The sequence below is a fragment of the Prenolepis imparis genome, unplaced genomic scaffold, assembly GCF_030444845.1.
Source record: "Prenolepis imparis isolate NDT839.2.m4 unplaced genomic scaffold, iyPreImpa1.0 SCAF_1, whole genome shotgun sequence".
NCBI lineage: Eukaryota > Metazoa > Arthropoda > Insecta > Hymenoptera > Formicidae > Prenolepis > Prenolepis imparis.
In genome coordinates this window covers 17,609,719-17,633,245 of record NW_028141159.1, presented here as the reverse complement: position 1 = coordinate 17,633,245, position 23,527 = coordinate 17,609,719, and the positions used below count along the sequence as shown (strand labels likewise).

The 23,527-nt window shown below is 38.1% G+C and overlaps 2 protein-coding genes across 3 annotated transcripts in view; one reads left to right on the top strand and one right to left on the bottom strand.

Moving 5' to 3' along the window:
- The first annotated feature begins 1,058 nt into the window (after positions 1 to 1,058).
- Positions 1,059 to 5,750, top strand: LOC145934108 (cysteine sulfinic acid decarboxylase). The gene is made up of 8 exons (XM_083034393.1): positions 1,059 to 1,506; positions 2,879 to 3,063; positions 3,468 to 3,762; positions 4,184 to 4,372; positions 4,442 to 4,506; positions 4,892 to 5,084; positions 5,269 to 5,438; positions 5,499 to 5,750. Exons 1-8 carry the CDS (start codon positions 1,375 to 1,377, stop codon positions 5,743 to 5,745), a joined length of 1,476 nt encoding a protein of 491 aa, XP_082890519.1. The 5' UTR covers positions 1,059 to 1,374; the 3' UTR covers positions 5,746 to 5,750.
- A 321-nt stretch (positions 5,751 to 6,071) lies between these two features.
- The window catches only part of Sema5c (Semaphorin 5c), a 92,605-nt gene continuing 75,149 nt past the window's right edge, over positions 6,072 to 23,527 (bottom strand). For both annotated transcript variants that reach the window (XM_083034371.1, XM_083034380.1), the window contains exons 4-15: positions 12,939 to 13,146; positions 12,499 to 12,704; positions 12,200 to 12,299; positions 11,439 to 11,638; positions 10,352 to 10,837; positions 9,859 to 10,147; positions 9,316 to 9,682; positions 9,030 to 9,109; positions 8,598 to 8,915; positions 7,983 to 8,391; positions 7,658 to 7,863; positions 6,072 to 7,568 (exon numbers count right to left, since the gene is read on the bottom strand). In XM_083034371.1, the coding sequence (XP_082890497.1) occupies positions 7,365 to 7,568; positions 7,658 to 7,863; positions 7,983 to 8,391; positions 8,598 to 8,915; positions 9,030 to 9,109; positions 9,316 to 9,682; positions 9,859 to 10,147; positions 10,352 to 10,837; positions 11,439 to 11,638; positions 12,200 to 12,299; positions 12,499 to 12,704; positions 12,939 to 13,146 (3,073 nt within the window). In that variant the 3' untranslated portion in view covers positions 6,072 to 7,364. The remainder of the gene's footprint in view (positions 7,569 to 7,657; positions 7,864 to 7,982; positions 8,392 to 8,597; positions 8,916 to 9,029; positions 9,110 to 9,315; positions 9,683 to 9,858; positions 10,148 to 10,351; positions 10,838 to 11,438; positions 11,639 to 12,199; positions 12,300 to 12,498; positions 12,705 to 12,938; positions 13,147 to 23,527) is intronic.

Here is a 23,527-nt window from a genome sequence, read left to right as displayed (position 1 = left end):
ACAAAAGAATAGAATTTTTTAATAGAAACTTTCGATCAAAATATCTGCGCTTCTATTAGATTCGCGCGTCTGTACACATCCACCACGCTACACGTCTCGTGCGAGACTTATCGCAAGACTCTGAGCAGCCGTGTCGCCAAGCACACCCCACACATCCGCCACGCTGCGCGTCTCGCGCGAGACTGACTCTTCGCTCTTCGATTGTGAGACTGACGATCTGACGATCAGTTCCGCGTGAGACGCGCAGCGTGATGGACGTGTGGGTTGTGCTTGGCGACACGGTAGCTCAGAGACTTGCGATCAGTCTCGCGCGAGACGTATAGCGTGATAAATGTGTACAAATACACGAATCTAATGGAAGCGAATATCTTGATCTAAAGATTTTTGTAGAAATTTCTATTTTTCTTGTTCTCTCTTTTAAAGATTTGAATAATGAATTTTTATGCATTGCATAATTAATTCACATATTTTTATGCATGCATTGCAATCAAAGCATAAAGAAAATATATAATTAATTATGCAATGCATAAAAATTTAGTATTTAAATCTAAAACGGAAAATGCGAACAAAAAAATAGAATTTTCTAAAAGAATCTTTTAATAATCGAGATAATCACAACATCGAAACTATAATTACGATTTTATTGACGAAAAGATTTATTAATATTTTTTGATAAAAATTAGCTACTTTAAACTCGGTTTATATTTTTTACAGTTATCAGCTGATATCAGCTGATATCTGTCAAAAAATATTAATCGAAAATAAAGTATTATAACATATTATTTACAACATATTACTATTTTAATTTTTATAACATATTATTACTTTAAAATTTAATTAGTAAATTAACGCTTTTAGTAATTTTTTTTTATAGAAATCAGCTGATTAAGGCGTCAATTTGTTAATTAAATTTTTAAATAATAATATGTTTTAACAATTAAAATAATTTATTTTAAATAATATGTTATGGTACTTTAAACTTGATTAATATTTTTTGACAGTTATCAGTTGATTCTGTCAAAAAAACATTATTATTTTAATAATATTATTTTTTTAAATATAAAATTAAAGAATGGCGCGCGCTACGCGCGCGCTTTATTGTTCTAGTATATATAAAATGTATATTTATAACTCAATATTTTATTATTTGAATGTTATTTCCATTTCAATATTTTTTTAATGTATTAAATCGTGCACATGTTGTTTTTTATCGACATCCTTGTATATTTCGGCGCGATCGAGAATCTGTGTCAGTCGACTGCTGCCGACTAGAGGCGCTCTGGGTATACTTCTGTTTACTCCAGTGAATGTAACATTCTTACGCATCCCTGGAGGGGAACAGATCGAACTTTTTCTGGCAGTATACTTTCCGCGATGGCTGAGTTAAGCACCAACAACATTGCCACGATGCTGGAGAATCTCTTGAAAATTCTCAAAGAAGAACATGTTTTCGATCAATCCGGCGATCAACGTGTCGTGGAATTTTTGCATCCCAAAGAGTTACAGGTGAATATTAATTTAATTTATCACATTACAAAATTTCTATGCTTATACGCTATTGTGTTGCATTTAATTTTTTGTCAATCTCTTATATTTTTATATTTCTTTTATATTCCAAGATGTAATTTTTACTATCTTAATATTATATCTATTAATACGTTTGTATTCGTGTATTTTTATTGTTAACATTATTTTTTTCACTATTTTATACATTAGGAAAATTTCTGTCTTATATCATATTCTTTTTGTGTTTTAATTAACAATAAATCTTAATAGACAATTAATAGTTTCATAATATTATATAGCTTTAAATAAACTAAAATAAAAGGGGATCGTCTATATAATAGTTCAATTTACTCTGAACACATCAGCAAATAATTGATTAAGGAGAGTGCATTTAAAAAATTATTAATTGATTCAATTAAACAACGTAGAGGTAACAATAATGGATTTCGTTATTTCGCAGTCAATTATTTGTCAATTATAGCTTGTTTGATATTTTTCTTTGTAACGGTCCTAGTAATAAAAACAATAGATGAAAACAACAATAGATTGATTACTCTAAACAAGGTCAATACTGTTTTAATGTGACAAATATATTTATATAGCCATACTCCATTTAAAAATAAAAAAATCTATTGTTTGCATTTTACAGCGAATTTCCTAATTATTAAAATTTGCTTTAGACAGAATATATTTGTTTTCTCGTTGTCAAATTTTGTTCAAATTCTTTTCCTATTCAGTCTTGATGCGCGATTAATATACCGTTCTTGATCAAATGTGTAACAAAAATCATTAAGGATTAATTAAAAAAACATAAATTTTATTAGGTCTTCATTTATTTTGTTTTCTATATACATTGTTTTGTAGATATTGTACATATCTAATAAATATCTCGTAAATACTTGTAACAATTTGCAAACCTATATAGACAGCGATAGAGTCTGACGAAAAAAAATATTGCACAATACGATGGAATATTTGCTCAAGAAATACTTATTAACGCGATATGATTACTGGAATGTAAAAGTTTCCGAGGTCAATGATTGCAATAATATCATTGTTATCATCATGTGCAATGTCCGCTAGACGAATCGTCTCTTTTCTCGAGGAACTTTGACATGCATGACAACGTATCAATCCTCGAAATTGAATTATTAGAGTAATGTGTAAGAATAAAAAATATTTTTCCGAATTAATAAATTTGAAGATTCAATCTTTTAATTTGGATAATCGGGTATAATCATTATTTTGAATAATAAATTGTCGAATTATTTACAGTTCTAGTGATAGAAGACTAATTTTGATAATAGAATAATCATCGTTCTTCTTTAATCAAATATTTTAATCAAATATATTAATCAAAACTTTTATACAGAGCACGATGTCATTTTCTTTGGATAAAAATCCAGCGAACGAGAAAGAAATCGAGACGCTGATACGTCAGATTATACAATACTCTGTGAAAACAAGCAGCCCACATTTTCATAATCAACTTTACGGTGGCGTTGACGAGTACGGGCTAATTGGCTCCTGGTTAACGGAGGTCTTGAACACTAGCCAGTAAGAGTAGTATCACGCTTCATTAAGGAATGCTTAAGAATAATGGGCAATATATATTTTCCGCACGTTCGTGAAATATAACATCGTCTACTTCTTTCGAGAGAAAAAGCGATAAATAATCAAAATTATTATATAACTATCCTTTCATAAGTATCTGATAACGTCACTAATCTACGTTGCATTTTAGACGACGTATGTCTTATCGCACAACCACAAATAACACGTATTAAATCCTTATCATCGCCAAGAATAAAACTTGATTTCATTTCAAAAATAAAAATAAAATATCAGATAAGCTTTCTTTCGTACTGAATGCTCTTAACAAGTTGTAAACAATGCTGCCTGTATAAGAATAAAGTAAAAAATAAATAACTACAATTATATAGCGAATATGTTCTTGCTAGGTATACATATGAAGTCGCGCCTGTATTTACTATGATAGAGCACGAGGTAATAATCAAGTCGTTGGAATTGCTACATTATCCAGCGGATTCTGCCGATGGAATAATGTGTCCGGGTGGCAGTATAGCGAATATGTATGCGATGATATTGGCCAGATATAAAAAGGTACCGGAAGTCAAGAAATTGGGTGTTTCTTGGATGAGCAAACCTCTGGCATGTTTCACCAGCGAAGACGGTCATTATTCGATCTTGAAAGCTGCCCATTGGCTAGGTATAGGCACCGATAACGTTTATAAGGTAATATCAATTTAATCTCTTGAGCATTTATATCCACAAATTTGCATATGTTATATTTTTATCAAGTATTATCATTCTATTTTCTAAGTTAATAAATATTAATGAGCAATAATATAATACTCTTAGTTCGTGGAAAACATTTCTGGACGTTCAATCAATATTTACAGAAGATAATATAAATTTTTAATATAATGTAATATAATTAAGAAGACAATCTAAACTTTCAATTTAATATAATTAAGAAGATAAACTTTTAATATATATAACACCCAAAAAACATTTATTATTTTTGACGTTAAAGATAATTCAAACAATTTAGATCAGATCTTGTAGATAATAATTACACACGTCCATTAATTGCAAATTACACTCGCTAATTGTATCAGAGTATATTCTTTGAGAGTAAATTTTTTCGTCGCAGGTGAAGACGGACGAACATGGTCGCATGGACGTGGAAGACTTAAAAAAAGTTATGACAAAAGCAAGGAATGAAGGACGCTTACCCTTTTTTGTGAATGCCACTGCAGGTACTACGGTGCTCGGGGCTATCGATCCATTGAAGGAAATCGCCGAGGCTTGTCGCAACGAGTCGATCTGGTTCCACGTAGATGTTCGTATAAATACTATAAGAGCTGTTAGCTCGAGAAGCGACATAATCTTAATTAGAGATCTCTTATAGGCTTGTCTCGGTGGTAGTTTGCTGCTTTCGGAGAGATACCGATCACAACTATGCGGCATTGAATTGTAATTGTTTTTTATCAGCGCCGTCGAGAAAGAAAAGCGACAAGTGTTCAAAATTCATGTATCGATTATTAGCAATTGAAGTCGAATAATCAAATCAAATATAGAGGATTTTGGGACAGGTTTTTGTTGCGCCCTGTTCCTGCGCTTGTTAGCTCATTTCTTATCTGAATTTTTGCATTTATATATCGTTTCGTTCTAATTGAAAGATCTTTATTCTTAACGAAATATTGAGCAATATATTTGTTATTCATGAAAAAAAGTGGGAAAAGGTGAAACTTTCCTTCCTCATGCATTGAAAACACTTTCACTTGAAACGAATTCATTGACACGAACCAATTTTCTTTGTTTTTAAAAGAATTGTTCTTTTATGACACCATCGGTTTAGCTCGGACTCGGTTGCCTGGAATCCGCACAAGATGCTTGGAGCGCCGTTACAATGCTCTCTGTTTCTGGTCAAAGGTGACAAAAAAATATTGTACAAAGCGAATTGTTATCAGGCGGACTACCTTTTTCAACAGGATAAATTTTACGACGTCAGCTGGGATACAGGTGATAAAAGCGTGCAATGCGGCAGAAAGGTAATTACAAGCCATTATCTTCCCAATATATAATATTAAATTTAATCTCATAATACATTTTTTTTTAATTTAAAGATTTTACTTGTTTACATTTAAAAAAGCCCCAAAATTCAGAGATTTCTAAAAAAAGATATCTAAAAAATTAGTTCTTTTTTATTTATAACATTTGATAATACTTCTCAAGGTCGACGCACTGAAATTTTGGTTAATGTGGAAAGCTCGCGGCACAATAGGTCTTGGGCTATTGGTGGATCAGGTAATGCACTGTGCGGAATATTTCTTGAAACAGATTCGAGAAACTCCTGGCTTCCGGTTGGTGCAGCCTGATTATGAGCTGTGCACCATTTGTTTCTGGTAAGCAATCTCACGTGATTATCGTAAAATTCGCAATCGATATTATGAATTTTATTTCAGGTATATACCTCCGAGCATGCGTGATAAGCCAGAAAGTTCAAATTGGTGGCAGGATATATACAACATGACAACTGAGATAAAGAAACGTCTGACTCTGGACGGATCTGTCATGATCGGTTATACACCTTTATCGCATAGAGAGTGTGGCAATTTCTTTCGAATGGTCGTGACTTGTCAACCACCGCCTACGGAATCGTCCATGGATCACGTTATTAAAGAGATCCAAAGAGTTGCGTCAGATTTATAAAAAAAAAATTGTCTTAATTTTTTCCGTTGACAAATTTAATATATCGAGATGTAAGAATATTCATTAAATATCAAGTAGTAGAACCATTAAAAAGAAGAATATTGTCTTTATTGTAAACGAGTGCGAGGGTAAATGCATCGCATACAGTACTTATTAATAGCATATACACGTGACCTTGATAATTAACGGTACTTCATCTTAAACAAAATAACATCAAACGTCGTTATACCATAAATTTCGCATTCTTACATTTTTCATATAATTGTCTTACATTCTCTCCATAGCATTACATAATTATCTCGTATGTATGAAGTAATTAACACGCGATCAAAAATTTTTTAATTTATCGTTCTGGAAGACATTCTTTTCTGAGTTCCAAATGAAAAATTTCGCTCATCCTAGCAAGCAAAGAGGAAGCTAATTATTCTAATGGTCGCATGCACACACGCGACTCAATGTGAGCCAATATAAACGCAATCGTCGTGCAACGTGTGTTCACCGTTACACATTTCTATTATACACGCATATGATGTACGCATTTGTTCCATCATTATAAAACTACATTTAAGAAGATGTATTTTTATATACAACTCCGTATATCATGGCACTACATTATTCGATATAAAATATTCGATAGTTCTTCTAAATAAAAACATAAAGAGCGAACTTTCTTTCTTCAAGATGTATGTTTATGTGTGTATACATGTATTTATATAACACATTTTGTATTTGTACAACACCTTCCAATTAATTCTTAATAAACTGAGCGTCTACGTAATCGCAGTGTAATAGACGCGTTTCCCTGTTTTCCTTTTTCTTGCAGAAATAATATTACTTCATTAAGTGTATGACTTATGAAAATTGGGATGAAGGATTATGAAACTTTATACAGATGAATCAAAGAGTCGAATGCCCAAATGTGAGCGGATTAATTCTCGATTTTGTCTGTTTGCATTCTTATCTCTTTTTTTGAGGGGGAAGAGGGATATATCTATATATATACAGAAACAAAAATAAACTCTTATAAAATCTCTTGAAACAATGACTTTCTCCGCGGATTGCGCTAAGTTATTGCGTCGCTCCGAAAACGATGTATCGCGAAAAATGCCACTCGATTATGAGCATGCTTATGTGCTTATCTGTCCCGCGACAATTGCGAAAAAATATCGCCATGTCCTTACCGAAATACGTATCGAATCTTTTAATCTTCGTTCATAAACAATCTCAGACTTGCGTCGTTAATCGCAGTAATCGCGCCGTTGTCGCTAACTCTCGAATGCGCCGAAAAACTTGTATATCACTTACCTTAACGCTAAGAACAATAAAGTCTTGTAGACAGGCGCTCGATTATTGTCGCCTTAGTTTAATTAAGTAGATACATTCTTCCTGTAACGCGGAAGTCCATCCTCGAGTCACACACGCGTCATTTTTAACGTCGATCGAACGCTAATCGATCGATAAAGTTTATATGCAGCTGCCAAATGCGTGGAATGAATTACATTCGGGGTCAACAACGTTACGTATGACTCACCGTACAAATAAATCACACGAAGATTACACATGATCCGAAAGACCAGAACACAAATCAAACGACGCACTACTCCGTACAGGTGATTCGTTCAATAGTACTTGTCCTGCTCAAGATCGGCACGAATATGTTGCTGACCATGACTGTTACGTTTCAGGGTGGCGGATTCGTAATCGAGACTCTTCGGATACAGCTTGGGACTACCGAGACCGTTAACGTTGGGATTATTCTTACTGCGTAAAGTCCCGTTTCCGTTGGTGCTGCCCGAAAAACTGGGCTGTCGCTTTGCGTTCACCTGTAAAAATTAATTAAAGCTTCTTTCAAGTATCTGTATCAAGGATACGCTCAATTATCCGGTCGAGTGCGCTCATTCAACCTTCTTACCTCTTTCAACGGCACGGTGACATAAGGATTTTGTTTACTGATATAATGCGGACTCCCTGGAATGCGCGGCTTGCGTCGTTTCAAGTAGAAAAAACACAGAACTGCGGTTAATGCCAAGCCGATGACAAAACCGATTACGCAGCTGCCCACCACTGCACCCACCGTAACGCCCGAGTTCTCCACGCTTGAAGGCAAGGCATTTACATCTGGAAAAACATACGCAATACGTTCAATAATACTTTAATCAGTTTTTTCAAAAATATCGTCGTAAAGAAGCACAAAGACTTTAAATCTTGTATCTCAACCTCGTATCTCATGAACTCACCATTGTCCATGCAGTCCGGAAGACAATCGCGTGTCTCGCGGGTCAGCCCTTCGCACATGCCGAGTCCGCCCTGAAGACACGTTCGCTTTCGGTGTTGCTGATGGTCGCCGTCACACGGGGTCCAGCGCGACCACGTGTCCCAACCAGCCAGTGATTCGCAGCTGGCCATTTCGCAAGTCTCCCTGAGCAATCGGGAACCGCTACAGCTTTCCGGACCGAGACATTCTCTCGTCCTAGTGCGTACGCCGACGCCGCAAGTCGCCGAACACTCGGACCACTCCGTCCAACACGACCATTGACCTTCAGCTATATTGCCATCACCGGGATTCACGCGACACGGATGCGGGTTGCAGACTCTGCTCTGCGTGGAGAGACCACCTTCGCATGGTGGCGACTCGCATTGCCTCGCCTATAAACACATAGCACATGCTCGCTTTCATACTTGGATATAACACAGTACTTTTGTAAATTTGATTGCATTAATAAACTATTGTGTTCAATCAATTTTTTAATTTAGTTGAAGATATTAAATCAAGCGCAATAAACAACAATTTCACAAAATGTCACTGCATTTATATATTGGAAAACATTGATGAAATTGCGACGAAAACTTACTCTATGCTGAGTACCCCGTCCGCAAGGACGATCGCATGGACCCCAGGAAGACCATTCGCCCCAACCGCCCTCGTTGATAGATTCCGCATCTTTTCCTCTCAGGCAAGACCCATCATTCCTACAATAGCGTTCCTCCTCCTTGGCAAGTTGCACTCGCACGCTCGATGGATCATCTGTCTGCGCGCGACAGCTGAATCGGAACCGTTTCTCCAGATAGCCCGTACTGCCGCTTTGCAAACTAGCGTTCACTGCCAACCAGGGAGTCCATCCAGAATACCGTCTAGTCTCGGGGCATTCGTGAGTGTTGCATTCCTCAACCTGAAAAATTCAATTTCGTCAGGCGATTTCTAATCTGGTTGTATCTAGAAAAATTCTGAAACTACATCAGCGAGTGAAGATACATATATTATCTCACGAGATATTGAAACTTGCCTGAAAATCGCATCCAGGACATTCAACGCCACCCTTCTTTGGCGACGGATTGTCGCAGGTTCTCTTTCTAATACGTATTCCTATAAAATATGAATTGTTAATTATACAAACGCTCATGTCATGCAAGAGTATAAACTATAATTTGCTTTCATATTATTTTAAACAAAGCAAACATCGACAATCTTTAATTCTTCAAGATATTTCATTAAGCATCTCTTAGATCATTTTTGTTGTATTGATATTATTATGCAATTGTATTATCGGTGTTGTTATTATAGATACTGACCGCCATTGCACGGTCGCGAACACGCGTGCCAGGGACCCCAAGTCGACCATTGTCCGTTCTGAGGCGGCGGGGTGACTTTAGCGGGGGAAGGACAAGGCGGCAGATCGATGCACACGATATCGTCGTGATCGTGGCCGACGCAAACGCGTCCGCCGAACGCGGGAGCCGGATTCGTGCAGGTTCGCCGGCGAGTTTTCATCGCGAAACCGCAAGTCTGGGAGCAGGCCGACCATGCTGACCAAGCGGTCCAGCCGCCGTGAACGGTGCAATTTGTCACTCTGACGCGCGCACCTGTGCAACTCTCGCCACCGTGCTGCGGCGGAGGATTGTTGCATTCTCTGGTCTGACATTGGCACGTGTCAATCTTCTGTAGAACGGATTTCAACGTCATTTTCATGGATAGAGAAAATATTTATAATTAAAGATAGCACAGGTATTTCAAAGGTACATCCAGTTAACAAACTGTCAATATTCGATCTTCTTTTTAAACGAGATCAAAGCTATCCTCAACGAATCTGATGAATAAGCATATGTCAAACCAACCTCCGCGTATTCGCTGTGCGAGTGAGAGTGAGTGTGACCGTGTCCGGACGATTGTTCCCCCATACCGTGTTGACAGGGCGACCAAGAACTCCACGCGCTCCAGCCTCCGTCGACAGGATCGGTGAGCACCGGGCACTTGGTGACCTCCTGATGCCAATGATTCGCGAGATAATTCTGTTTCGGTGCCTGCGCACATTTCATAAGGTGCTCGTTCCATCCACAATACGGCTCCTGGGCGTTCAGGCACGCTTGACGGCTCCGATGACGATAACACTGAACGGCAGGTACGCTAAAGGGCGGAAGGCATTACGGTGCGGTTTAAGCGAAGCATTTAACAAGAATATCTTTTACACGACATTTATTATATACGCCAAACATAATCAACAATCAAACGATATCTTTATTATTTTTGATAATGTGATTTACTGAATGAATATTTATTATTATATTTTCAATTCCATGACTTCTAAGGAAGTAATGTTCATCGTCTTACCGCAAGAGGCCAATTTCCATGCCGATGTAGAGGCTCTGCGTGTCCTTGAGGAATTGCAACGTCATCGGCGGCGAGGGCAAAGGTCCCCAAACCTCGACGACGCACGTTTCCTGCGTTCTAGGCAGAACGGAGATCTTCTTGATCAGCCCGGTCGCGGTGGCGACGTAGAGGACCGTCACGCTACGGTGCAGCTTGGTCGGCGTCACGTCCACCGCGATGTGGGTGAATCGCTCGAGGGTCGCGGTGTGCAGCGGACCCAGCATCGTGCTCTGGACCGCCTCGTCCATCAACTGGTACCGCTGATTGTCCATGATCTGATGCGGCGCGGTGCTGGACGGGGGGCCGCAACGTTGTCGATTATGATGCGCGACCGGTCTCCTTTCCCAGGCGGCGCCCGCGTTTTCCTGATACTTGAAAGGCCCGTTAAAACTAGCGGCGATCGCTGTCATGTTGAACGCGCAGATCGCCGAGCCTGCGATGCCGTTACTGCGGCGAGAGAAAAGAAGAAAAAAATAATTTCATTAAAGCAGATCGCTTGATCGGGGAAGAGAAATTGCAGTTTCCATGTCCGAAATACATTCCACTGTGATCAAGCATAAAGAACGTATAAGCTGGAGTAATTAAAATTTTAAATATTTAAAAAATAATAAATTTTAAAAAATTAATTAAATATTAAAAAATATTAAATATTAAAAAAATTACAGATACACATAAATGGCGTCAATTTTCACATGAAAATCTAATGAACGGCATGGATGATAAAATAAATAAAACTGTTGATTTTCAACACATATTAACTCATAAGATCATAACTAATTAAATTTTAATTACTCAATTAAAATTAAAATTAATTAAGATTATCTTAAATCTGTTGTTCATAACAAATGTAATGCTGGCTTGACCTACACAAGTTTAATCTACAGATTTAATCTACAACTTGCGCCAAACACACATGACAAAAATTTATTTCGCATAATCAATTTGTCATTTACCGTCTCTTGCATCTCCCTGGAGTTTGTGCACAGACATAAACACAGATGATAATTAATGCGCCTGCGAATTAATCGCATCGCTGAGCGATACTCACATAGGCGTTGTAAAGGTCGCGTAAATGATTCCCTCTTCCGGATGATAAGCCGCGCCTTGGATCTCATCGTAATAGAATGGAAATTCGCCGGGAAGGGAGCAATTCAGACGGGCTTTACTGAAGGTCGTCCATACGTCCTTCATCATAATCTGTCCACCTCGATCGTTCTTGCAAACCCTCGCTATTCTCGAGTATATTTTCTGCAATCGCGATGTACGATTAGTGAGCTTCGATAAGATTTAATTGCAATGCGTTATCATCTATTAAAGATCTATTTAATGAAACCAAAAGTTCGAACGAGTCTAACAAATATTTAAAAAAAACTTTTAGCATGTCTTTCGAACTTTTGTGTCGCTCGAATAACGTTTAACAAATTAATCTAATTTTGTTGAAGCGGAGTTTGACCTCGCGCTTGTGTGATCACGATCAAGCTATGTCTACGCGCGGCCGGATGCGAAATATTTTATTAAAAACTATCCCCTAGGCGGCAATTTGAGCGGCGATAGGTTGAGAAAATGATAAACATCGCGCGAACCAAGATCACGATTGCCGGAGATGATATTTTTCTGCCGCGGGAGAGGAAAATCCATGACGCGTCGCTCGTTTCGACAAACACCTAAGCAGCTAATTATATACGCCTGACGCAAGTTTCGAAGAAGACGAGATCGCTAATCGCACGCGTGAAACGACTCCTCGCGTGTCTCGAGTGAATGATGGAAAATGCGTGCCGGATTTGCTCCTCTGTATGCAATCGAGCTTACCTTGCCACAGTTGATGTATTCCACGGCGGATTCGCGAAATAGAAAGTACACGTGATCCTCCGTCTCGAAGCTGCCGACGAACTGCGGGTCGTTCAGCCACCTAAAAGGAAAGCGCAAGAGAAAACATGATCCTGGTGCGATAAGTAAGACGAAACAATCTTGCAACATGGTATAATTGGTCTCTCGTTAATTTTTTTTAATAATCCTAGTGGAAAATTTATGGAAATTGAGACAAGTTGAAACGACGGATTTATACGAAAGGAAAAATTCGTAGCATCCTCTTCAATATAAAAACCTACTTGGAATCGTATTGTCGTGTCCTGAGGTTCGGTGACGCCAGCGTTCTATAGATCGCAGGATCTGCTCCGGAGAAGTCGGTCGATGCGCCGGCGAAGAGGCCGCCGGAAGGTCCCCTCGAGAGAAGCGCCGTGACATTTGCATGCGGTGAATACGGACACATGGCCACGCCCGACATCTCGCTGGTCACGCTCGTTATATTCTCGATCTGCGATCATAATTGCTACCGTATAGAAAGTACGCCCGCGATAACTTCTGTTATACCGTCCGTTATCGAGCATATAATGTCGAGCTTAATGACGGTAATCTGATCTTATTGACGTCGTACGACGGTGACAGCCGCGACACGATCGGAGGGAAAGGGAGAGGAAAAAATAAAAAAGCTCGTTATATTATGGACGAGATACCATTCCGATCGGATGGATTCTTTTCGAGGACTCACCTCTCGCCACGCGCACCAAGGACTGAAGGCGTAAGTGCCGCAGGTGAAGAGGCTCTTGCCGTTGCTGAGGAGCACCTTGACGTAATTACGACAATCCTCGACGCTCTGGCCCTTATTCTGACAGGTGTTGACCTTGTCCTCCGGCGCGGACCACGTGGCGTGCTCCAGGTCCGTGAGCGACGTCAGCGTCAAGCGGTACAAATTATCTCTGAAAAGACATACTTTATTTACATCTCCATCATCGCGTGCTCTCCGCGTGTCGTTAAGCGCGTCCCATACGCGCGAAGCCAGACGCTATTAACCCATTAAAAGAACCCGCTGACATGGCTGTCTCCGCCTGTCGCTTTCGCGACATTTTTGGTAGCAACATCCGTCAAAATCATCGGGACACTTTTGTCAGCCTACATTTTTTACGACCGAATGCAATGAATCAATTTCTATCTAGAGTCGGAAATGCAGTTTCTCCAAAAAAACATTGCGAGCTTTAATGAAGCTCCACTAAAGGGGACTTCCGCGACCTGGACTCAACTTTCGCAACCTTGGATGGATTTCATTAAAATGTTACCAGATCGTCTCATTGAAAGTCACGTAGAGACCGGGTAATGAGGAATGTTGTTGGCGATATATATCTCGATGCGTATCTCAATTTTAAATTGAGGAAGAATAGTTGCGAGTGACAGTGACGACGGCGGCGATTTCCCTCATAGAAGCGACATCGTATTCAACGACGGTCGTCGAAGAATGATGCTGCCTCTCTCCGAGAGTCTATATCTATGCGCGAGATTCGCTTGCGATTCCCGATGCCGACTATATTCATGAATTCCTCAAGCGATGGCACGCTTGATTGCGCCACTCCAATTATATCCGCTAATAAACACGTATCGCGCATCGTATTCTGCATTTAAATGAGTGCATTTACAGGCAATACCGCAATCTCGCGATATTGCTTATCACATTAACGCGATTCGTGAGGGAAGAATTTCTCGTCTTTTACTTTCTTAAATGCATCGCAGTATTCGATATTGATTGGCGCAGATAGATGGTTTAATATCGTGGGCAAATCAAGACATAAGCAATTATATATTATATATAATAGCTATAGATTATTGCTATAGATAATTGAAATAAATTAAAATTATATTTCTTTCAATCTCTAGCTTTTATCACTTAGATATTTGCAGGACAAAAAATTATATAATTATATATCATATCGGTTATACTTCTTCAAATAAACTTAATGTCAAATTTTGAAAATTTAGAAATTTAATAACATAATTCCTTGTAAAATTCGATTTTTTTCACATTCTTCGTTTTTAAAATATCTTTATAAATATTTAAAACAGACGAAAGAAAGTTGAGCTAATGATTCATAGACGTAAAAATCCAGGATATCCTTTACAGACAGCTTATCTGAGAGAGAGAAAGGTGGTTTCATGCAAAAGATGTGTGCAGCTACCTTCTCCGGAATGCGACCGCTCGCGAAAGGTGAGGTGAAGTGAGGTGAAGTGTTCGGTAGATAAAAAAAAAAAAGAAGAAACGTCGGAGAAGCGCGTCGTTTTCTGTGTATTCACTTCGCGGGGTGTTACAGAGGCTTGCGGCCGATCTTGTCGAGGCACTCGTGGCAGTCACGGAGGCGTACTTGGGTTTGACAGCGACTTCGAGGAGCCCTCGAAAACTCCTCGGACGACATTCCACGGCAGCCCACTTGACTCAGATGCGACTCATATACTCACGCATATACGTTCGCGAGTGCGTACGACGGTACTTGGCAGAGTCGAGTACGCGAGATCGCTCGGTGAACACGTTCCGTGTCATCGATAGATTAAGCCTTTTCTATGTAACGTTAGATTTAATCCAATCGGAAAGGACCCCGCGCCAAATACATTAGGATTTTGGCTTTTGGTGGAAATTGGCTATTTTTTTCATATGTTGTAGCTTATGACTTGCTGAAGAAAAGATGTAATAGCCTCAAAGCTAAATATTCGATATTTACCGAATTACAGCCAGTCAAACAACTCGCAAAGCCCTAATTTTTCAATTGACTGGCTGTAAATCAATAATCATCTATTATTTAATTTTAAGTCTATTACATTTTTTGTTCAGCAAGTCATAAGTTACAACATGTAAAATCAGCTGATTTTATCCGCGATTCAATTTCATTTACACAGAGAGAATTTTCTTTTAGAATTTACCCTAAAAATCATGGTAATCGTGGGACAATATGATATAGAAAGAATTTTATGAAAATTTCTCTGATTAATATTTATCACAATAAAAATAATATTTATTACAATAAAATAATGCTTGATTAATTTTACTATGCAGTTTAGTCCCACGATTACCATGATTTTCAGGGTAAATTCTAAGAGAAAATTCTTTCAATGTAGGATTTTATATAGGTTCAAAAACCCCGTACTAATCATATAAATACCAAAATTCTATGTATTTGGTGTAAGATCCTTTTAGGTAGATTTCGTTGAAAAATACGTGAAACTTTTCCTTCAACATTTGCTTGAATATTTTAATACGTAAAAAAATATTACATTTAAAAATTAACTTATCCATAAGTATTTAAAGGCTCGAGTTATATTTCTAAAATAAATTACTGAGTTCCATCAACACGGATGCAATTTTTATTTAGTGCGCGCATATGTATATGTAGCAAACCTCGATGCCGGAAGACAGCAAGTAGTGTAGATCGCCGCAAGGAAAACTCGATAAGTAAATTATTATCGATTTATAAACGACCGTGAAGATATGAAATTATCTGTTTCTTCTTCCAGACGAAGAGAACAACGACGACAGGAACAGGAAGTATAGTGTAAATTACCGATGGATAACTCGATACTTGTCTAATATGTTCCTCTAAGTAGCGACTCTGTCTTTTTCTTCGCTTCGGTGACGATCGCGATTTATGTAAATGGAAGTGGCGCGCGATCGCGATGGCGATTCTGCTCACTGATCCGTAATGAAAAAAAAAGTTTTAACTCGAAGAAACTGTCATCGCGTATATCTAATTAAAGATTGATATTTCGGATCAATTATAGAGTCTATCATTAAAATTAAAATGGGGCAACTCATTAAATTCTTCCCACTAGCAATTTGTAATACGGTTTAATTAGAAGCTGTATCCGTGTCTTACAATTAGTGAATTATATTGATCTTAATTTATTTGACAAATAAGAGTTCAGCTGTTATATATATGTAAAATCGCTCGCCTCCGACAACCTTTTCGCTTTCTAACATTACAATCTGCAATCCTCGTTCCTCAAGGGACACTGCTTTCGCACGCATGTATCGTCACGGAAATACAAATGCACGAGTATTTCTTCATTCGACGTGTCGATAATTACGCACTCGATATTCCGCGCGGACCTTTTGTCAAATCGATGAACTTAATTTATTCATATGATTGCCGCGTCGCAGCTTGCAATTTATCGCGCCTCCGACATATATGCATAACAATCGTCCGTCATGTTGCATTTTGTTCGATGCTCCGGGCCACGGCTTCGCACCATTCATTAGACTTCTCTATTAATCCTATTCAACTGCTTGATCAATACTGTCGATCTGAGATACCGCGAGATGCTCTAGTACAAAGTGGTACTTTCTTTTTCACCCGCAGAGATGTCCCGAGAATTTAACAAAATTTTAACAAAAATACACTTATCAATATCCAAAACTTTAAATATTTTTTGCATAATATAAATATTAAAATTAAAATATCATCGAGAAAAAAAACAGTTATATTGTGCTGTCTTTCATAAATTAAGATTTCTAAAAGTCTGACATCTTCGATAATACTTTTATCTCGCGTAGCACAGAGAACACCCTGTATAACGATCTTTATTCCGCGGCACGAAACCCTTTCCCTCTTCGCACCGGCTGTGCGAGAGCGACCCGGGAACTCGCAATGAAGCATAAACGGCGCCTACGTGGGCGCCCGCGTCTCGGCACCGCGTGATACTTGAAGCAGGTAATTATTATTTAAGTGGAGTACACAAGCACGGGCAGGGCGACGGGTTGTGCATGCCAATTAATAAGGCACCGTGCCCGATCGCGTCGCTCTATCTATGTATATCGGCAACCTACGTGAGGCAATCACGTAATACTCTCGTGGACCAGGACACTCCCGCCGAAGGGATATCTCGCTGTTTCTTTCGTCTTTGGCGACACCACAAGGCCGTCCCCGGGCGCGGCACGAGTGAATTATGTCGCGCGGAAAAGAAGCCGAAGTGTCTTTTTTCAAGTCGAACGAGGGAGATTGTCCAATCGCATACAACTTTGTTCCGATAAAACAAAGTTATACGTCCGCGAATACGAAACCGCGGTCTTCGAGAGTCCTGGATGCAATTAGTATTTTCAATAATGATCGATTTTTCTCGCTGAAACGCGTGACAAGTGCATTGTCGAATACTAGAAAAGTGCAGGATTACTTTTCCATCCCACACATTCGCGTATAATTAAAAAAAAAATTATAAAAGGAACTTCTCTCTTGAATGAAATTTTTGTTTCGCCACTTAATTGTTGTGATTTTTTTTTCTGATTGAAGATACGGTAGACTGCAATCAATTTTGTATTACATTGCTGTATCACGTACAACGGGATTCGCACAGGACCCAATTTTACGGTAACGGTTGGATATCGCACCGAGTTTTACGGGCGTCAATCAACGTCTCTCATATTTTCTTGTTAGAGCATGGGATCCCGCGTGCGAAGTAGGCGGGTAGTAAAGCGAACCGATGTTACTGTCGCCATATGACACGTTGAGACACCTCGATCGCGAGAACGTAAACGAGATACAAGTTCGTATTGTCATACGCATCGTTTATTCCGAGAGTGGCGCACGACTGGTTTCGCAATATAAATGTATTTAAATAGGATGCAGGTATAAATAATCTTCATATATCTACCTCGACAAGATCGGCAAAGCTCTCGACTTATACCACTTTCAAGATAAATGACTCGTATATCAACCGACGTGTGAAATATAACGGTGATATATATATAAAAAAAAGTAATATATAAATCATCTTTTCTTCGTCGAAAAGAAGAGCAACAGAATTGTAAAAGAATACATTAAAATAATGTAAAATTGACTTTCTTCGTAATGTCTTTTCTCTGACTCTAAAAAAAAAGAAATCGAGAAATCGAAAATTTATATTACGCTAAAATACAATTGCGTAAAATTTTATTCTATACAAATTTTCGTCGATAGAAATGCGATTCTGCTTCTCATTTAAATTCTTTTACTTTGATACCCGAGTCCGATCTCTGAGAAGAGTTTTGTTATCGCTCTAATCCCACGGATAAGCCTAAGTGAGTCGTGAATGTAAGTAGGTAGGTACGCTTCGTATGTTGTTTATTGGCCGAGTGGCCACATTGAAACAGATTACTTCCTGCTCAGTGGACAAATACCTCTTTGGCCCCTCTTCCTCCTCTTGTATCGTGTAGACAAGCGCGATGATGGTCGTCGTACCATTGTGCCGTCTGTGCAATGCGCGGCCGTAATTCGCGCCTTAAGAAAATTATGAGACGAGAGATAGAGAGAGGGAAAGGGGACAGGTTGTCCAGTTATGTTTCATAATAATCGACTCATTATGCGACGTGACAACCGCGAGGATGGACATGCGCGATGGCTCCTGCGACGATTAACTTCAAACGCGGTTACCCGATCGATTTTCCACGTGCCCTCGTTTCGCTCCCGTCAATCCTGCATCCTCCCGTTTGAAGCCCCTGTCGCGAGATATATTGAAAGAATTTTATTCTGTCGCAAAATATTTAAATTTATTCGTCGTCAAGCGATTTAAATTAAGTAATAAATGCAACATACATACAACTTTTTATATATCACTTTGAGAGGCTTTTATATTTACTACGTGTATAGCTTTATAACTCGGTAAAAGCGCATTGTAATGTATGCCATAAAATATAAGTACGATGATACGTACGTGAAATATAAGTATATTAGTTTGTTTTGCAATTAATGCAAATTGTATAAGTATTAGATAGACGACGACAGTATTTTATATTATTATTATTATTTTATATTACATGTACATATTTATAAATTAATGCATTTATATTAATTGGCGCAGTATTTTACGTAGATTGTTAAAGAGCTACTTAATCAGCGTGTACATGCGGCGAATCGAAATCGGCTTAATGTAGTTTGTGTACTTTCCGACACGTGTATGTGTGTGCAGTACACAAGTTAAGGATGCTGTCTGTCGATAAATCGCAACTCGATTCGAGGAAATGCTAATTGCCACGTATATACCATCGCGATAAAATCGTCCGCGAAACCCGCAAGTGCGAGGAAATATTGCGCGATAACTAACAGGATAATAAAGCGGTTTCCACTTTTAGCTCGCTCATAAAATATCGAAGCAACTCGAGTAACTGCCTAGTGTAATGTCAACTATCTCCGATAGAATAATTTCGGCCGTAACACTTAATTTACATTATGATCCCCGTTAATTAACATAATATTACTTTCATTTGTTTCACATTCTTCTCTTTCTAAAAAAAAGCATGTTATTGATATTGTTGTCGCTTTTCCGCGATGCTGTCTCGATTCGCGTTGTGCGTTATATTCATACCATCGAGTAGCTGTCATCGCAAGGAGGGTTAGCAGTTTGACAGTTTGTCTAAAATAAAATTAAATAATATAATATTATGTTTTTTAAATAATATGTTGTAATACTTTAAATTCGATTAACATTTTTAACAGTTATCAGCTGATTTTTGTAAAAAAATATTAATTGCGGATAAAGTATTATAACATATTATATTACTTACAAAATATTATTATTTTAATTATAATATGTTGTAATTAATATAATATGTTATAATATATAAACTTTATTCACGATTCAGAAATCAGCTGATAACTGTCAAAAATATTAATCGAATTTAAAGTATTAAAACATATTATTTAAAACATATTATTATTTTATTTAATTTTATTTTGGACAAACTGTCAAACTGCTAACCCTCGCGATGACAGCCTCTTGATGCTATGAATATAACGCAATAAATCGAGGCAGCTAATGAACATCGCGAAAAAGAGGCAACAATATTTGCGAGAATCGACTTAACATGCCCTTTTTTAGAAAGGGACAAGAATAACACAAGCTATTTGATTTTATGCAAAAAAGCATGATATTTGGATCTTATACTGCGCATATATAAATTATATATATTAAATAAAAAAATTTGTACGCTGGTGTCTGCTTGGTACGAAAATATTCTGCAAACAATGTACTATCAAAATATATAAACAATGAATTTTTGGCTCGCCTTAAAATATTAAAAATCGATACTTTGTTGCCGCGGACCTTATGAGGGGCATTTTTATATTAGGTATATTACTATATTTAGAGAGGCCATATTTAGAGCATTGAATTTCTGGGCTATAAAGTTTATGCTGTGAAATTCCACTCAATTTCTTTAATAACATTAAAATGTCGTTTAAAGGGATGATGTATTTTTTATTTTTAGGATTTTTCGTTATATGTATATGTATATGTTTTTTTCTTATTTTGTTTAATCTAACCGAATATAATTACGCACGCGGAGCGAGGTTGTTATTCCTTGATAATAAAATCTTCAAAAATTGCAACGCATACATAATTATTATTATTGCAATGCATGCATAAAAATATATTAATTAATTATGCAATGCATAAGAATTCATCAATATTTAAATCTTTTAATCAATAATCAAAATACCTGCACTTCCGTTAGACTTGTGCGTCTCCATACGTCTGTTACACTGCACGTCTTCATAGGCTTATTTTCTATTCCTGCACTGATGAACTGGTGCAATAAGTTAGAATGAGACAAGTATATTTTGTCTCACTCTAACTTATTGCACCAGTGTGCATAGTTCAGCTAGTACAGGAATAGAAAACAAGACTCACATGTCCACTACATCAAAACTAGACTGCACGTTTCGCGCGCGACTAATGTCGACCACCGATCGCAAGACTTTCGTACCGGTGTCGCCATCTGACGGAGTCGAAACCTAACTTCACAGCCAAGAAGGAACAGAGCCCGGTGAAGCATCTCTCTCTTCGTATCCGTTCCGTTAGACACGTGTGTCCCATGCGTCTGCTACGCTGCACATCTCAAGCAAGACTGATCCCCACCACTGACCACAATATTTTGCGCAGCGGTGTCGCCAACTGACGGAGAAACCCAACTTCACAGCCAAGAATGAAGCCGAGGCCGAGTTCAGTGATCAGTCTCGCGCGAAACGCGCAACGTGGTGGATGTGTAAAGATGTGCGAAACTTGCAGCGTGGCGGACGTATGAAGACGCGCGAAACGTGCAGCTTGGTGAACGTGTAAAGATGTGCGAAACGTGCAGCGTGGTGGATGTATGAAGACGCGAATCTGATAGAAGCGCACAGGTATTTTAATCGAAAGATTCTTGAGAAAATTCTATTTTCTTGTTCGCATTTTGTGTTAAAGATTGAAATATTGGATTTTTATGCATGCATTGCAATAATAATTTTTATGCTTGAATTGCAATTTTTAAGATTTTATTCTCAAAGAATAATATAACTTCGCTTCACGCGCGTAATTATATTTAGTTAAGTTAGGTTAGGTTAGATTAAACGAAATAAGAAATATATATATATATATATTGCACAAGATCGTTTTTTGTCTTGCTAAGAATTAAAAGTTGTTCTCATAATTATTTACTATTTATGATCGTAAACTCTCTCGCTAGATATACGTATCTATGAAATGAAAATCTGAAATCGATATTAATGAATGGAATTTTAATATTATTTGTATATTTCGATAGTATATTGTAAAAAGATTATTTTTATACCAAACTGATATGAGCCTACAAATTCTTTTATTTTATATACATAATTTATGTATGCACAGTATACAAACTTTAAACAAACTTTATAAAAATATTCTTATTTATATAAAATCGGGGAATGGTGCGCGCGTAGCGCGCACTTATGTTCTAGTATTTCCGAAAACATGTGATATCAGATATCGAAAAAATTGCTTATATGTAAAAATGGTCAATTTACAGTAATTGAATTCTACACGCGATCTTCGAAAACTATCATCAGCGTGTAAAAATATAATAAAGGCAATATGTTAATTATTAAACGTAGAACAAAATTAATTATGTAATATGAGAGGGGATAAAGCACACATGTAAAATTTGTATTAATATATGAAATTTTTAGCTGTACTGTTACATTAAATGTTAAAATCTCGATCAAGCAGAAGGGCATATCATCGAAAATAGATAAGATTACTTAAGATTCTGATTAAGTTCCAATATTAACTGATCTAACATGGTAACGTTATCGAGAAACCCTCGTATCCAAGTTTTCCGAAGTTACGAAGTTAGACGTAAACTTTACGTTAGGTATCGTTCGATATACGCCAGAAGGAACGCCGCCAGGTCGGCCAGCATCCTACGGAATTTCTGCAAGTTTTTCCGAGACGCGCCGCAAAGAATGCGAAGTCGCGATCGAGACGCAGAGCTAACTAATGTCCGGCTAAAAAGATTACGAGCAGGCGATACATCACCGTAGAAATATCGTCCGAGGGGACTTAGAGAAAGGCAGGACCTAGCAGCGATAAACATAATTATTTACGACAGACCAGATGTCTGTGTGTCTCGCGTCCTCGCATAAACCTCTTTTTATCGCGCGATACGGAAAAGGTTGCCCTCGAGACGACCACCAACCCGATCGCCAATCCATCGATACGCCTCTCTGTTACCTGTCAGCGCCCCAGAGACCGCTCGATAAGCTTTGGGACGTAAATGACATCACGATTGGCGCATACGGGAATTAAGTAGGAATGCAAATCGTGGCGCCGCGTGAGCGAGCGAGCGAGCGAGTAGCAGAAGCTAGTGCATGCATGTACATATGTTCTGTATGCATTTATAGAAAGAGCGCGACTGAAGGGTGCCGGAGAGAATGATATGGATACGTGGAGAGCTAGCAAGTGAATGGGAATGAAAAGGGAATCGAATTTTAAATTTGAGACACGCGCTAAATAACTTCTGCGTTCGTCCCAATCCTTTTTAAAGAAATACGGAACAATCTCTTGTACGAAATAAACAAATATATAATATTTTGATCTTTAATATAATCTCCTATTTTTTTCAATTTTCCGACGTTAATCTGCCGGAGTCGATTCAACGCGTTTTTCTCGATTGTGGCATGCAAATCCTTGAAGGACTCGAATGCACTTCAATGCAATATCTCGATGGATGGCGAAAATCCGTGGGCCGCATTGCAGCCCACAGTTACACATGCCGCCAGGCCCCGTGCATAAGATAAGAACACGATATTTTCATTGATCGCATCGAGCGAACGCGAATTTCAGCCGTGAAACCGGGCTGACGTTATCAGCTGATACCCGTGAGTGGTTCACCGCGCTCTTGGCATCCTCGTCCTGCGCAATCGTATATATACATAAAATCCCGTGAAATATTCGGCTCAATATATTATACTGCTAAAGCCTGAAAATATATCTTATACGAGTATATAAAGACACTTAATCATATACACACACATACACGCGAGAATCAAGATTATA